This window comes from Myodes glareolus, chromosome 5 (genome assembly GCF_982192425.1).
Source record: "Myodes glareolus chromosome 5, mMyoGla1.1, whole genome shotgun sequence".
NCBI classification, from domain to species: domain Eukaryota; kingdom Metazoa; phylum Chordata; class Mammalia; order Rodentia; family Cricetidae; genus Myodes; species Myodes glareolus.
The window spans coordinates 68,488,775-68,503,479 of NC_142030.1; the positions used below are offsets into that span (position 1 = coordinate 68,488,775).

The 14,705-nt window shown below is 47.4% G+C and overlaps 1 protein-coding gene across 1 annotated transcript in view; it reads left to right on the top strand.

Annotated features, from left to right (window-relative positions):
- Positions 1 to 1,468, top strand: part of Qsox1 (quiescin sulfhydryl oxidase 1) — a 36,288-nt gene extending 34,820 nt beyond the window's left edge. The window contains exon 12 of the mRNA XM_048421676.3: positions 486 to 1,468. Coding sequence (XP_048277633.3) covers positions 486 to 1,261 — 776 coding nt within the window. The 3' untranslated portion in view covers positions 1,262 to 1,468. The remainder of the gene's footprint in view (positions 1 to 485) is intronic.
- Positions 1,469 to 14,705: the final 13,237 nt, after the last annotated feature.

Below are 14,705 nucleotides of genomic sequence, written 5' to 3' on the forward strand. Positions count from 1 at the left end.
GGTGGGTCCTCCATTCAGCCAGGGAAGAAAGCGGAGACTGGATACTACATATCTGGAGAGCAGGGAGTACCTCCCAGACTGCCCTAGGGCAGGAGCTGTATGAAGCAGGTGGTTCCCTCTCCAGGAGCCTCCTAGTGGCATTTAAAAAGAAAACATGTGCCCACCTTCCCAGCCTCTGCCCCCTACCCTTGCCTCAGCTCTTCCACCAAAAGCTGCAATGGTTGTATCACGCTGTGGGCCAGGACTGTGCAGATTGGTCCAGGAGTCGTTTGGGTTTGGGGTGGTGCTGGGCTATGTCCCCAAAATCTCCTCTGCCTTCTTTATTTTGAGGCAGAAGCCCAGACTGGCTTTGAATAAGCAATCCTTCTACCTCATCCCCAAGTAGCAGGAATTACCACATGATACTTTTGTTTCTGCTTTGTATCTGTATTTTATCTTCCATCTTTCTAAAGGCTTGTGCAAATTGTATGTGCTTCCCTCCCCAGGTGCTCCGAGTGAGGACCCCTACTTTCACAAGTTGCAGTGGCCACCCCGTGAACTATGTTTGGCCTGCCATAATGAACTCAATGGACAGGAGCCTGTGTGGGACCTAGATGCCACCTTCAACTTTCTCAAGGCTCACTTCTCTCCAACAAATATCGTCATGGACTCTCCTGCAGCTGGACCAGCAGCCCGGAGGGGTTCCCAGAATCCTGAAGCTACCCCAGAGCTGGTAATGGATGCATTAGAACTGGAGAGCAGAAATTCAGTGCTGGGCCATGAGTGGGCTGCTTCTGCAGAGCCCCCTGGAGCTACTGCCCTAGATGTTCCAGCTGAGAAGCCTGAAGCAAGTGGCCCCCAGGAACTATACACAGGCCTCAGAATGAGTGGAGCTCCAGCAGGGCAGGGCCCTCCTGAGCACGTGGAAGAGCTTCAGAGGGACACTCAGGAACATGCCCAGGGGTGGCAGCACTTGAGCAAGAGAGACACTGGGGCCTTATTGCTGCCTGAGGTGAACCACCTCCAAGGCCCGTTAGAGCTAAGGCTAGGGAGCCGCAGCCCCAAGCAGCTAGCCAGCATACCTGAAGGGGAACCAGAGGCCCGAGCTATACAGGGCCAAGGCCCGTGGTTACAGGTTCTGGGAGGGGGTTTTTCCCACCTGGACATTAGCCTCTGTGTGGGGCTCTACTCTGTGTCCTTCATGGGCTTACTAGCCATGTACACTTACTTCCGGGCCAGAATGAGGACCTTGAAGGGCCATGCTAATCACCCCATAGCCTGAACTGTCCAAGAAGAGGGCAGGAATGGAGCTTTTTTGGCCCACTGGTACCCTTGCTTCCCCTCTACTCCTGGTTCCATTTTCTAGTTTAGGAGAGTAGCAAGTCCAAGAAAGCTAGTTGTTGCATAGTCTGCTGTGAAGGGCTCCATAGACAAGACAGAAACAGGGTCTCAGTGTCATCTGACCAGCACGGGGAAGGGGCAGTCTAAGGCAGGGGTCAGGGGGGTTCTGGGAGGCTCAGGCCCTGGCTTTAGCACCCAATTCCTGTTTTTCAGCTTATGTGAAGTCCTGTCCCATTCCTGCTGAAGTCTCAATGTTTCCTGCTTGGTCTTGGCCTTAAATTGAGGCAGACAAGTCCAGAGTTTCCATCCAGAAGAGAGGATCATGGGCTGGGTGGGCTGGAGTGGACCTCCTCACTGCATTCTGAGGCTCTTCCTACTTCCCTCCTCACCGTGAAGAAAAAGCAGCATCACTTCTGGCCTACCCAGCCTCAGCTGGGTGTGGCTCCAGGAGTGGATCTGGAAGCTTCAGGAAATGATTTTGGCCTCCCAGGGTCAAACTAGAGTGTCTGCTGCAAGGGTGTAGTTTGAGGGTAGTGTGATTTGGCAGGCTGGGTGGGTGACAGTGGCTGGTCTGCGGGGTGCGGTGCTTACTTGGTGGCGGGGGCAAAGGGGTGGGTGACGCTGGGGTCCAGATAGTCCTGTGCTAGCTGCGAGAGGGCAGCCTTCTCTCTGAGCTGGGGCTCTTGTCTTTTCTTTTGTTCCCTGAAATCAGTGCTACATGTTGGCTGTGGAAGGTGCTGAGTTGAGAGCAATGAGGGAGGGTTTCCTCCTTGAGTTCCACTGCAGGCAGGTAGAGATGGAAAAGTCTAGAACACAAGCTTCATTCTCACGCTCCCCCAACTTGGGAGGGGTGTGGAATAAAATTATTTTTGTTAAGTCACGCATAGTGTGTTTGACTTGTTCCCTGGAGACCTACTGTCCATAGACCTACAGGTCTATACTAAATGCACTGGAGCGGGCCCTCAACCTTACTCCCTACAGAGCACTCTTGTGCCCCAGGCCTTGGTGCTGGCCCTGCCACCTCCTGCTCTCTACCCTCCCTGAGACCTGCCCGGGTATCAGAGGAGCCTGTCTGCAGCTGCCACCTTCAGCTCATCCTCCAGGACTGGTAGGTTTGTTTGTCCAGCCAGCCTGCGTTGGCTGGCCAGCCAGGAGGAGTCAACCTGGATTAGACTTTGCCCCTAATCCAGCCTGCTGGGTTTTACAGGGATCAGAACAGCTGATAATGAACCTCATTAGGGGGGAGCAGAAGCCTCAATCCGATTTGGGGTTTTCTCTGACATCTTCACTGGGCTCAAATGGCCTCAGCGTTGGCGCAGCAGGTGGAACGCCAAGGACGCCTCCTGTGCTGGGCCAGCTGGGGTGGGGGAGGGGCAGCTGGCAGGCGTTTGACCTCTTTAGCAGCTGGCTCCAAGGGTGCTTCCCCTCTCCATGTCTGAGCCCCACCCCACATCCTCCCAAGCCTTCCCTGCTGGACCTTGTTTGAGGGTTTGAGAGGCTGACAGGCCAGCACATGATCAAGCAGGGTTTCTGAAAGAGGCTCCGGGGCCAGTGTCCAAGACCTCAGAGGTTTCTTACCAAATGAGCCCTATCACTTGGCCACTCATAAAATGTCAAGTAAAAATTTCTGTCAGCAAATCCTATACCTCCAGTAACCATACTTCCCCAGATCAAACCTGGCTTTGTAGGATTGGGGCTCTGCAGGGAATGCTGGTGCAGACTGCTCCATGACGCTCAGTCGTAGGACTGAGAGCAGAGGCGGGTCCCTATTTGAGACACTTTGTGGTATGGGCTTCCTTCCACACAGTGAGCTCCTTGGCCCTACCCCGGGCCTTCTGATTGATAGGGAGGGTGGGCCTCCTGCTCCACTGCCTTTTACCTTGATTTCCCCAGGGCTCATATCCATGACTTGGATAAGCGGGCCTGCCCACCAGCTGGTTCCCTGCCCTGCTCACGCAGCCATCGGGGGACTGGGGCCTCCTGTTTCTACGGACCTTTCTAGGCTGTTTGTCTGGAATGCTCTCTGGCAGAAGAGGCCTCTAAGGGGAGACCTGCGAAGTATAGACTCCTTTTGCTGGGTGGGACAGAGAAACCCACCTGTCTGGCATGTCATGTTTGAGGAGTTCAGGATGTCCTTAAAGTAACCACCAAGTTGGGCTTTGAAGGATGAAGTACCAACAAAGAAAATATGAAAATGTGGGGCTGGATAGATGGCTCAGTGGTTAAAAGCATTGGCTGCTCCTCCAAAGAACTCAGGTTCAATTCCCAGCACCCACATAGCAGCTCGAGTTCCAGTAGACTTGACTCCCCCACACAGACATACACATAGACCAAACACCAACGCACATAAAAATTAAATAAATAAATAACAAAAAAGAAAATATGAAAATGTACAGTCAGAAGAGAAAGCACAACCCAGTCTAACAAATTGTTGCTATAGAACAAAAGACAAAAAAAACCATATTAATATTATCATTATGTCAGGATCTCCTGTGCTGGGTTAGGCTAGAGTGGGCACAAGAGAAGACAGATGTGGTCCTTGAGGATACAACTGAGGTGGGGGCAGGAGCTAGGGATCAGCATGCTTCGAAGGAGGGAAACTCAGCAGGCTTCTCCAAGCCCCACCTGAAGAGCAAATGTGATCATGTGTGTGCCGTGTGTGTCATGTGGTGTTGGCAGGGTGTGGGGCACCCTTCAGGAAAGGGTTCTTTGCTAGTGCTCGTATCCTGTCCAATACCTAGAGGTAGGTGTGCCCTGTCTCAGACCCATGGAGTGCTCAATGGGAAAGGGGCTCTTGTCAAATGTGTTGAAGGCTCACTAGGCAGGTGGCCATGACCTCTGGAGATGATCCACTTCTAGGCCTTGGGCTTTGCTCACAGGTCCTCCCCAAGGTCCTCCCATGCCACTAGTGGTATGTTCACACCAGCTCAAGGCAAGCGGGTGTGAGGGACTGTCCTGGTCCTGTTGACCCTCTGTACTGGTTGCCCTTCTCAACAATATGACAAAAATCCCTGACAGAAACAAGAGGGGAAATGTTTGACTCCACTTCAAGCCATCTTGGGGGCAGAGCTGAGGACCACGAGGTGGGCTCCTCACATTTTAGTGGATGGTGAAGCAGAGCTGCGGGTTGGGAAGGGGTCTGTCCCTCAAAGGAAAGCCTTTAGTGAGCCATGTCTGTCGACCAGGCCTTACATTCCAAAACAACACAGACAGCTGGGGACCAAACAGGCAAATACATGAGGCTGTGGGGGACACGTCACGTTCTGGCCACAGCCTCCTCCTAAAGGATGTCCTAACTGAAGGACCCCACAACCCAATTTTTATCCTGATGAAACTCTCATATCAACACCAGGTAGGATCTCCGCAAATCTGCCTCAGTTGTCCTCGAGCTACCTGCCTGAACCTCCTCAGGTGTGCCTTTCCCGGCATCCTGACGCCCGTTCATACCTCACATCATACTGCCAAACGCCTCCAATCGAAGGGTGCTGCAGAAGCCGAAGGTAGGGTTTCCGCTTTGCTGGAAGAACAAGTTAGATCTTGAGAAAACTGATCTTCATCTTTGGCCTTTTCTGGAAGAACACACTACATTCTGGAAAGGGAGCTAGCTGACAGCTACAGGGAGGGTAACGGAACTGCAGGTGGCTAAGGGCCCAGTCTTTTTGGTCACCTTCACTGGCCCCTGTCCAGTTTTCTTTGCCTTCTGAACCACGAGGTACCTGGCATGGGTCACAGACAGAAGGGCTTCAAAGCCACAAGGCATTGGCAGACCATGGGGCTGAGGGAGTTTGAGCAAGACACAAACAAACGTCTGTGAAGCTCATTCAGAAACACTCACCTCCAGCCTGTGACAGCTGGGCGCTTTGTTGCTCACCTCTGCAGAGAGCAACGGACTTTTCCCTAGGGCTGCCAGGCGCCTCTAGAGAAGAGCTAGCCTTCCTAGCCCACCACTGTCAGTGCTGTGGCACGCCTCGCCCTCTGCTGCAGGCTGTCAAGCCTTCATCCACCGCAGAAGCATGCCTTAGGCTTGGGAGAGGCGGAACACTAACCCAGCTTGAATTCGCTTACAGTGTCTCCATCAAGTTCCCAGCTATCTCAGTTTCTGATGGCCACAGAGTTCTGCCTTGAGGGAAGAATTGTTCAATGATGCTAAGCATATTACTTGGAAAATTCAGCTGAGAGCCTGTTTTAACACCAAACACCAATGTAGTGTAATGTTTTATTCTTTGTAATGTTTTACTCTTTTTGTTTTTTGTTTTTTGTTTTTTTTTTTGAGGGGCCCACCACCCAACTCCCAAATAAATTATACACAGAGGCTTATGAGTGACCGGCCTTAGCTTGTTTCTTGTCTTACGCTATCCCGACTACCTTTTGCCTCTGGGCTTTTATCTTTCTCTGTATATCATACTTTCCTTCTTACTCTGTGGCTGGCCCCTAATGTCCTCTTTTCCTTGTTCTCTGTTGCTGCACCTTGTTCTCCTGACCTCTCTGCCTGCCAGTCCCACCCCCATCCTTGCTCCTGCCTCGTTATTGGTCGTTCATCTCTTTATTAGACCATCAGTTTTAGACAGGCACAGTAACACAGCCTCACAGAGTTAAAAAATGCAGTGTAAACAAAAGTCACACACCTGAAAATAATATTCCCAACACACCAAAATACATCTTTTTTTTGTTTTTGATTTTTGTTTGTTTGTTTGTGTGGGGTTTTTGTTGTTGTTGTTTTTTCTTTGAGACAAAGTTTTTCTGTGTAACTCTGGCTGTTTTGGAACTCACTCTCTAGACAAGGCTGGCCTTGAACACAGAGATCTGTCTGCCTCTACCTCCTGATTGCTGGGATTAAAGGTGCACGCCACTACTGCCCAGTTTAAAATATATCTTAATCTAATGCAAAAAAAAAGAAGGAAAAAGAAAATACAATTGTAGATTTCACTGTTTTAGATTTTAAATTATGCTAAATGAATAAATAAAAGCAAAGCCAGATGCAGGTTTATACCTGTAATTGTAGCATACAAGAGGCCAGAGGTAGGAGGATACCAAATTCAAGGTGAGACCGAAACCCTGGCTCAAAAAGGCAAACAGGCTGCAGAGGTGGCTCCGTGTTAGGAGCATATACTCCTCTTGAAGAAAGCCTAGAATTCAGTTAGCAAACTAACAAACAGTGGCTCACAACCACCTGTAACTCTAGCTCGGCCAGCAGCCTCACATGCCCCCCCCCGCCCCCAGGAATAGAGGTAATTAAAAACAGAAGCAAATCTTTTTTAAAAGCCAAAACAATAACAAATCTAAAACCCATAAGAAAAAATGTACATACTGGGACCGGGGAGATGGCTCAGTCAGGAAGTGTTTGCCGTGCAAATGTGAGGCGCAGAGTTCTGATCTCCAGAGCCTCCTCCCCCTTAAAAAAGCCAGGCCCAGCACCATCCTGTAATCACAGTGCTGGAGAAGGATGGATACTCTGAGCTCACTGCCCAACCGGTCTAGGTTCAGTGAGAGGCTGTCTCAAAATGAAACTAAAACTAAGGTGGAGAAGATGGAGGAAGACGCCGACATCTTTGCCTCCACCATGTGGGTCAGGTTTTGGCTGCGCACACGCCATTGCTCGGGTGGAAGGAAAACCATCTTTCTCGTCTTTGGCGTGACTCTGAAAGATCCCTGATTTAAGGCTCTACATGCTCCGGGGTCCTTCAGGAACGTATCATGAGTGTGAATTCTGTAGCCACTAATTTTTATCTTTAAATGAACAGTGTAAAGCCCTGTGACCTCAGGTACCTCCCATGCACGGTTACTATGGCAAATTCAAGTTCAAGTCTGAGTCTGCAATTGACTAGGAGGAAAAGACACCAGACAACTGCTAGCTCATCTGGAAGAGCCAGCCGGTCACCTCTCCATCTCTTTCTAGAAACTGCGTAATTGCATCCCTTTGTGGCCTCCTTGGTCATTGTGGGGTTAGCAAGGGTAATAAAGCAGCGGTTGTTTAAAGCAGTCTGAGGCTGCTGCACACAAACAGTGGACTTCTTAAAGCTTCATTCATTAGAGCAACTGCATTTTAAATGCCCTGCAGAAGTGACAGGCCTAGTTCCGGAGTCAGAAGTCAACTCTACTGGGTACTTGCAGGCTAACTCACCTGAGAACCAGAAGGGATCAGTGTAGGAAATCTTGGGAACACTGGAGCTGCTATAGGCTCTCTCTGTAGTTGGACTTTCTTGTCAGACTTTCTTTGAACCATCAGCCCCCAAATAATAACACAGACTTGTCATTAATTATAAAAGCTTGGTCTTAGTTTAGGCTTGTTCCCAACTAGCTCTTATAACTTAAATTAACATGTTTCTATTAATCTACATTCTGCCATGTGACTTTTTACTTCTCCTCCATTCTGTTCATCTGACTCCCTCCATGTCTCACCGGCAAATCCCACAGGCCTCAGATTCTACCCCAGTTCTTCTCTGTCCATGTAAGTCCCGCCTATTCTCTCCTGCCTAGCTATTGGCTATTCAGCTCTTTATTAAACCGATCAGAGGGCTCCTTAGGCAGAGCTCCCTCTTAACAATGTACATAAAGACTAAAACCACAACATCCGTCTCTTCGCACTCAGTTACCAAAACGTCAAGAGGAGCCAGGAGCATTAGAATCAAGGAGGTCTGAAATCAGAATTCATCTGGGAGCCTCAGTCTGGTGCCCTAAAGCCCAGCGCATGAGCACCTCTTTTCCCAAAAGTCAAAGGTCTGGCCATGACTCCAGGGCATGAAATTCTCCTTTTCTCCTCCACCCCACCCCGTTTTTCAAAAGTCTTTCCTTCATTAGAGTTCATTAATTTAATTTCTTTAAAAGCCAAAACCTGTTTTGTTTTGTTTTGTTTTCAGTCTTTGGAGACCAGAAGGTATGGTTTTTAAGAGCAAATATTTCCATATCAGATCTGTATAGTTTGCTACAGAAAAAGAACCCTTGGTTGACCTAAGACCTACTCATAACACTGGAACAGAGTTCTAAAAAAAAAGTCACTTTTAAAGAAAGGAGCAACTCATGACATGGGAAAATTTACTCATAGAATGGTAGGCATTTACTCAGAGAATCTGTGTGGTGACTTGGAAAGCTCAGGCTGGGCGTTGGCTGAGCAGGGAGAAGAAGTGCTTGCCATGCAAGCCATCCGAACCTGATGGCCTTAGTTCTGTGCCTAGAGCACAGTTTACAAAAGAAAAAAAAAGTCACAGTGGCATGGACCTGTCTTTCCATCAGCATTCCCATAACAAAATGGGAAGTAGAGACTAGAGAATATGCCAGAAGCTAGTGGGTCAGCTAACCGGGAGTACACTGTACAGTGTCAGGAAGTCTGCCTCAACCAGATGGGAGGTAAGAACCAATTCACAAAAATTGTCCTCTGGCCTCCATATGCATTCTGTGGTGTGTGTGTGTGTGTGTGTGTGTGTGAGAGAGAGAGAGAGAGAGAGAGAGAGAGAGAGCGCACGTGCATGTGCAGGAAATTAACTTTTAAAAAAAACTCATGACTGGTAGGAATGCATATAAATTCAAGCGGAATATAGGGAAGAATATTGTGCTACTTTGCCAACTTAAACTTATGTTTTCCATATGTTAGCAAAAATTAATAATAATAATAAATTCTAATATTTTTTGCTGTGAGATATTTGTGCACTGTGTGAAGATGTATCTGCAGTGATTGTTGTAATAAAAAACTGAACAACTGCCAGGCAGTAATGGAGCACGCCTTTAATCCCAGCACTTGGAAGGCAGAGGCAGGCAGAGCTCTGTGAGTTTGAGGTCACCCCGGTCTATAAGAGCTAGTTCCGGGACAGGCTCCAAAGCTACAGAGAAACCCTGTCTCAAAAAACAAAAACCAAAAAAAGCTCAATGGCCAATAGCTAGGCAGGAGGTACTGGTGAGACTGTGGAAGAGAGAAGAAGCAGGAGATGGAGTTAGGCATGAGAGAGACGCCAGAAGACACAGAAGCAGCAGGATGGGTGGTACGAGAGAGAGTGTAAATTAAGAGAAATGGGTTCATTTAAGTTATAGGAGTTAGTGGAACAAACCTGAGCTAAGGCTGAGCTCTCATAATTAACAATAAGTCTCCGTGTCATTATTTGGAAGCTGGCTGGCAGGACAGAGAAAGATTTGTTACAGATTTTAACTTGTATCTCTCCACACTGCCAGGATAGGGCACCCTTCACTCTGAATAGGCAGCTGAACTCAGGATCAGCAACCCTCACTCAGGAGTGTGGACATTCCAGAGAGAAACCACAAAGAAACTACTGCAGACATGGAACCCCATGAGCCCCAGAAGTGGAATTCACTGAGGCAAATGCAGACAGGGGTAGGCATGGGAAATGTCAGCCATAAGATCGCAGGAAGACAGTGTTACAGCTGGCACCACAGGCAAGCAGACAAACCGTATCACTGGACACGTACCTCATCAGTGAATTCACTAGAGGAGCAAAGAGCAGACTGTGTACAACTAGAGGAGAACACACGTGATCTAAACCAGTGGCTGCTGATGAAGGGTCTGCCCTGGTGCTCTGTCCACCCTACAAACGCATCCTTCCAGAATCCCATTCCCTTGGAATGCGGCATCAGCAGCTGAAGATTCTTCTTGGCTATGTCCTTTGGGCGGTAAAGATTCTATACCATCTTGTACATAAACTCCAGGTCCTCGGTTCCTAACTCTACAGACCTAGGATGTAGCATGTGCCTATGAACTCTCAGAAACAGTCTCGCACACCTAAGTATGAGATTCCTTGAGGCCCTGTGCTGTGTCTTGGTATCTAAGCTTTCTTGGGCTGTGTATCCACAGGAACCCCTGACCAGCAAGTTGTGGAAGGGCTGGTAGTGGCCCTGAGGCAGGCAGTGCACTAGGTACAGTTCACATCTACTAGTGTTCCCTCATGCAGTGGATCATGGGTGGGGTCCCAGCTGGAGACCACACAGCCACAGCCATTCACCTTCGCTTCAGGAGACTACTGAAAGAGCATGTGCCCCTGTGCCTCCCCCTGAACTGCGGCTTGACCCCCACATCTTCATCTTCCTTTGTGCACCCGGGTGCTCGGATGCTCGAGTCCAAGCTGTGCTTTTCTGGAAATGTCTAAGCATGTTTTGATGGACGTGCAAACTTGTTTGTTTATGTTGTCTGTTGATGTTGGCCTAGAAAAAGCCCAGAGGAGCACGCTAACACGCTGAGCTGGGAACTGTGGTTCTAAACCAAATTAGAGTAGACTTAAAGCAGGGCTGGGCCCAGAGGGTAAAGGGTGCTGCTGCTGGTGTCCTACTGGCTGAGGCACCTCCAGTCACTGACCCGGCTGCACCCTGCAAAGGTTCAAGGGTCAGAGATCACCACCACTTGAAGGATGTGACAATGTTCTGGAAAACCATGAGAGATGGAGGTGCTGTGGGGTCATCCTCAAAAATACAGTCTGTCCCTGGGTTGTCGCTCTCACTGCCGGAAACAAACTGAAACTTTGGGAAACATACAGCAATCCACAATGCAATAGAGCTGGTAAAACATTTTAGACATCTTAATATGAGTAACCTTTGATCCAGTGATTCTATTTATAGAATTCAACCTAAGGAACAAACTGAGGTTATTTACTATTTTACTACATGATGCATATTTATAATATCAAAATAAGATTAAAATGAAGCCCAAAATGGAAAATTGATTAAATCTGACAGGTGACACACACTTAAAATTCCAACACTCAGAAGGTAGAGGCAGGAAGATCAGAAGAAGTTTGAGGTTAATATATGTCTAGTTCTAGGCCAACCTGGGATTTATGAAATCTTGTCTCAAAAAATAAAATAAAACATATTAAACAGGCTATTAGGACATTCATTGAATGTCATCAACAGCCCTGCAGCACCCAAGTGGCCACCTTGGATCCAATTAAGTCCTTACCTCCTCTACTCCTTGCCGGGCCTCAGCACCACCAGCAATCCCTTGAAAGTAGAATTGGTTAGCACGTGCTTGACCCTCGGCACTGTTTTCCGGTACCAGAAGTCACACTGAGGTAGATACGCTCACGTTGGCCACTCAATACTTGTCTTAGTTTTTATGGATTTTTTTTCTGTTCCTAAGCTCCCAAGCCAAGGCATTGTGGTACACATCTGTAATCCCAGCTTCTGGGATTCGGACTGGAGAGTTTTCAGGATGTCCAGGCAACAGAGTGTGTTTGAGCCTAGCCTGGTAAGTATGCAACTCTGTCAGAAAAAAGAAGAAAAATAATAAGAAGGCAGGGGTGGGCTGGGGTGGGGGTGGGGATACCCATCAATAGAACTGCATGAACAACAGCCTACATTAATAATCAAAGACATGAGCTAGGCATGGTGTACACATCTGTAATCCCAGCACTGGAGAGGTGGGGGCAGGAGAATCGGGGATTCACCCTGAGCTATGCAGCCAGTGTGAGGACATCCTGTGCTATGTGAGACCCCATCTCAAAATAAAACAAAAACACCAAGAAAGTAAAAAGCTAATGTGACATCATTTTTATACATTCTATAACAGTGTGGCTTGATGCTGGGAAGCAACAATGTGAGATGTATTATTAAACACAAAAAATAATATGCCAATATGATCAGCCTTCAAAATGTTTATTTCCTCTGGCCCAGTAATGCTACTGCTGAAAAATCCATGCTAAGGAAAGAATCAGAAGTTTTGACTAAAACCTGAGTTTGATTCCGAGCCCCATGCTGTGGAAGGAGGGAACTGACTTGTATAAGTTGTCCCATGTTTCCACAACAGAAAAGGAACTTTTCCCATGTACTTAGGTCTCTAACTACAGAGCCGTATTTCAGAAAGTCCTGAAGGCACGATGGGTCATCTGTGTGGAAGAGTGCTTTAGACAGACCCTTCTGCATCTAAGAGTGGACCTCCCGACGCCACACACCTCTGCTGACTTGTCCCAGAGGCTTTTCTCTTGTGATCCTGTGTCAAGCTCAGCTGAGACATAATGCCCTTTGGGAAGCTTTCCTAGCCTGCTATACCCAAGCTAGTGCCCCTCCCTGAGTTTCCAGAGCCCCAGCACTCCCAGGAAGGGTACCTGTCCCACAGCAGGAAAAGCATCTGGCTGCTGTCTCTCCTGCTTTAGGCTTCACAGGGGAAGGGTGGACGACTTCTCCCTCACTGCAGTCTGTGGCTTACCACAGGGCTCTGCATATCAGGCCTTCCAAACCATCTCCTGAAGGCACAGGGACACACAGTAGGATCACACCTTCCAAAACATAGTGTTTAGTTGTATAGCCGAGAATCCATGGTTGGGAGACTCACAGGCCTCAAGTGTGAACCTATTATTACTGTACCAGGATTTCTTTGGGTCACCAACCAGCTCTCAAATCATGACATGGAGACTTATTATTAGTTATGAAAGCTCGGTCTTATCTTATGCTCATTTCTTGCTAACTTACATATTAGAAGTTACATAACTTACATATTAGAAGTTAGTTATATTATATTATATATTCTTATATATATAGTTATATTATATATATTCTTATATTTATATTCTTATAACTTAACCTGTTTCTTTTTACCTACGTTTTCCCTCAGGTCTTTTTACCTTTCTTTCCTTCTCTATATCTTACTTTCACTTCTGTATGGTTGACTGGTGGCTGCCTAGCTTTTGGCATGTCCCTCTCTTTCTCCTTTATTCTCTCCTTGTTCTTCTCTCTCAGGCCTAGATTTCTCCTCCTACTTTTTCTCTCTGCCCTCCACCCCACCTATCCCTCTCCTGCCTAGCTAATGGCCATTCAGCTTTTTATTAGACCAATCAGGTGCCTTAGGCAGGCAAGGTGAAACAGAAGCACATCTTTACATAGTTAAACAAATACAGCATAAACAAATATAACACACTTTTACATCATTAACAAAGACAACAGAAACAAATGTAACAAATGTAACCTCTACATATTTAAAGTAATATTCTGCAGCATAAACAAATGTAACACATCTTTGCCCAGTTAAAATAGTATTCCACAATATGTAACTATTATTTTGCTAAGAGAACATAGTAGCAAACCACCCTATAAATTTATAGGTCTCTTATCCATAGATTAGGGCAGTTCTTAGGTCTCATCAGAGAAGTTTGTACAGTGGATGGTTACACTCACAACTGGTCAAATTGTCCGAGGACCATAAGGGTCAAAGGTGGAGGAGGAGCAGAGCTAAAACCATGTCCTCTGGACGTGACAGGACCACTGACTCATGAACTCCCAACAGCTGTGGTTGTCTACACATAACCTGTACAGAATCAAGGATGATAAATTCTAACACAAAATGGGAGGGGCTCATGAGTCTCCCACCCCTAACTGAGGAGTCTGGGTTGTTGATGGTGTCTGTGGGAAGGGGAGTCAATTTTCTTTAACGGTGTTTTATTTTTTAAAAAAGATAATGGGGAATGGGCTGGGGTAGGGAATGAATATGATCGAAATGCATTGTATGAAATTCTCAAAAAAATAATGAAAATATACTTAAGACAAACAGGATGCACAGATCCTAAGGTCAGTGCTCATGGACTTCTTAGCTTTTAATGAGTAATCTGTGTCTATACAAGGTAAGGGGAAAACACAACCTGGGAGAAAATACTTGTACTGCTTAACCCTACTGTTACTGTCACCTGGACAAAGCCCAGCAGGAAGCTCTGGGGTAGGCCTGGCAGGAGGTGCTCCCTGCCTCCATCTGGGAGGGACAGCAGGGAAATGACATACCAGGGCCAGCAGCCGGGGTGACCAGATCCAGCATGCTCTGAAACTCAGAGACCAGTTTCAATCCTGGCTGGCCCCAGCTCAGAAAGGCCTGTGGAAAAACGGACAAATTACCCTGGTGAGTTCTAATTTTCAACCCTGGGAGCAATTCCCTGCGGACCTGTTTCAGCGCTCAAGTGTGAAACCAGCCTTCATGGTGGATTACCAGCCTAAAGGAAGCTGTCACCTTCCGAGTGGGAGGGGGCACAGTGTGGCTAATTCGGCTTCTCTCTGGAAAAATTCCTTTCGTTGTTCAGCTTGTTGCCCAAGCAACATTTCTTGTCACCACAGTCCCTGAAACAAACGGAATCAATGTTCTGGGTGTGTTAGGGTCGGGAGGGGGGCAATTTCAAAGAATTTGTGGGTGTATTTTGAAAGGTATGACAAGAAGCAACAACCATATGCTTCAATTCAAATAATAAACAGTTACCTTACAAATCACATCTCCTGAAATTCTGTGTGCTTCCAGAGGACAGTTGTGGTATGCTACCCTGAGGGAGATAAAGGGGGCAGCTACTCTCATAGCTAACATTTATGGGGCTCTCTGTCCTGAAGGATGCCATCTTGTAGAGTCCCATACAGTTCACCTGGAAACTGGAATGTAAACAGGACAGCTGCTTCAGAAGTAGGCAGTCACCTTCTCCCCA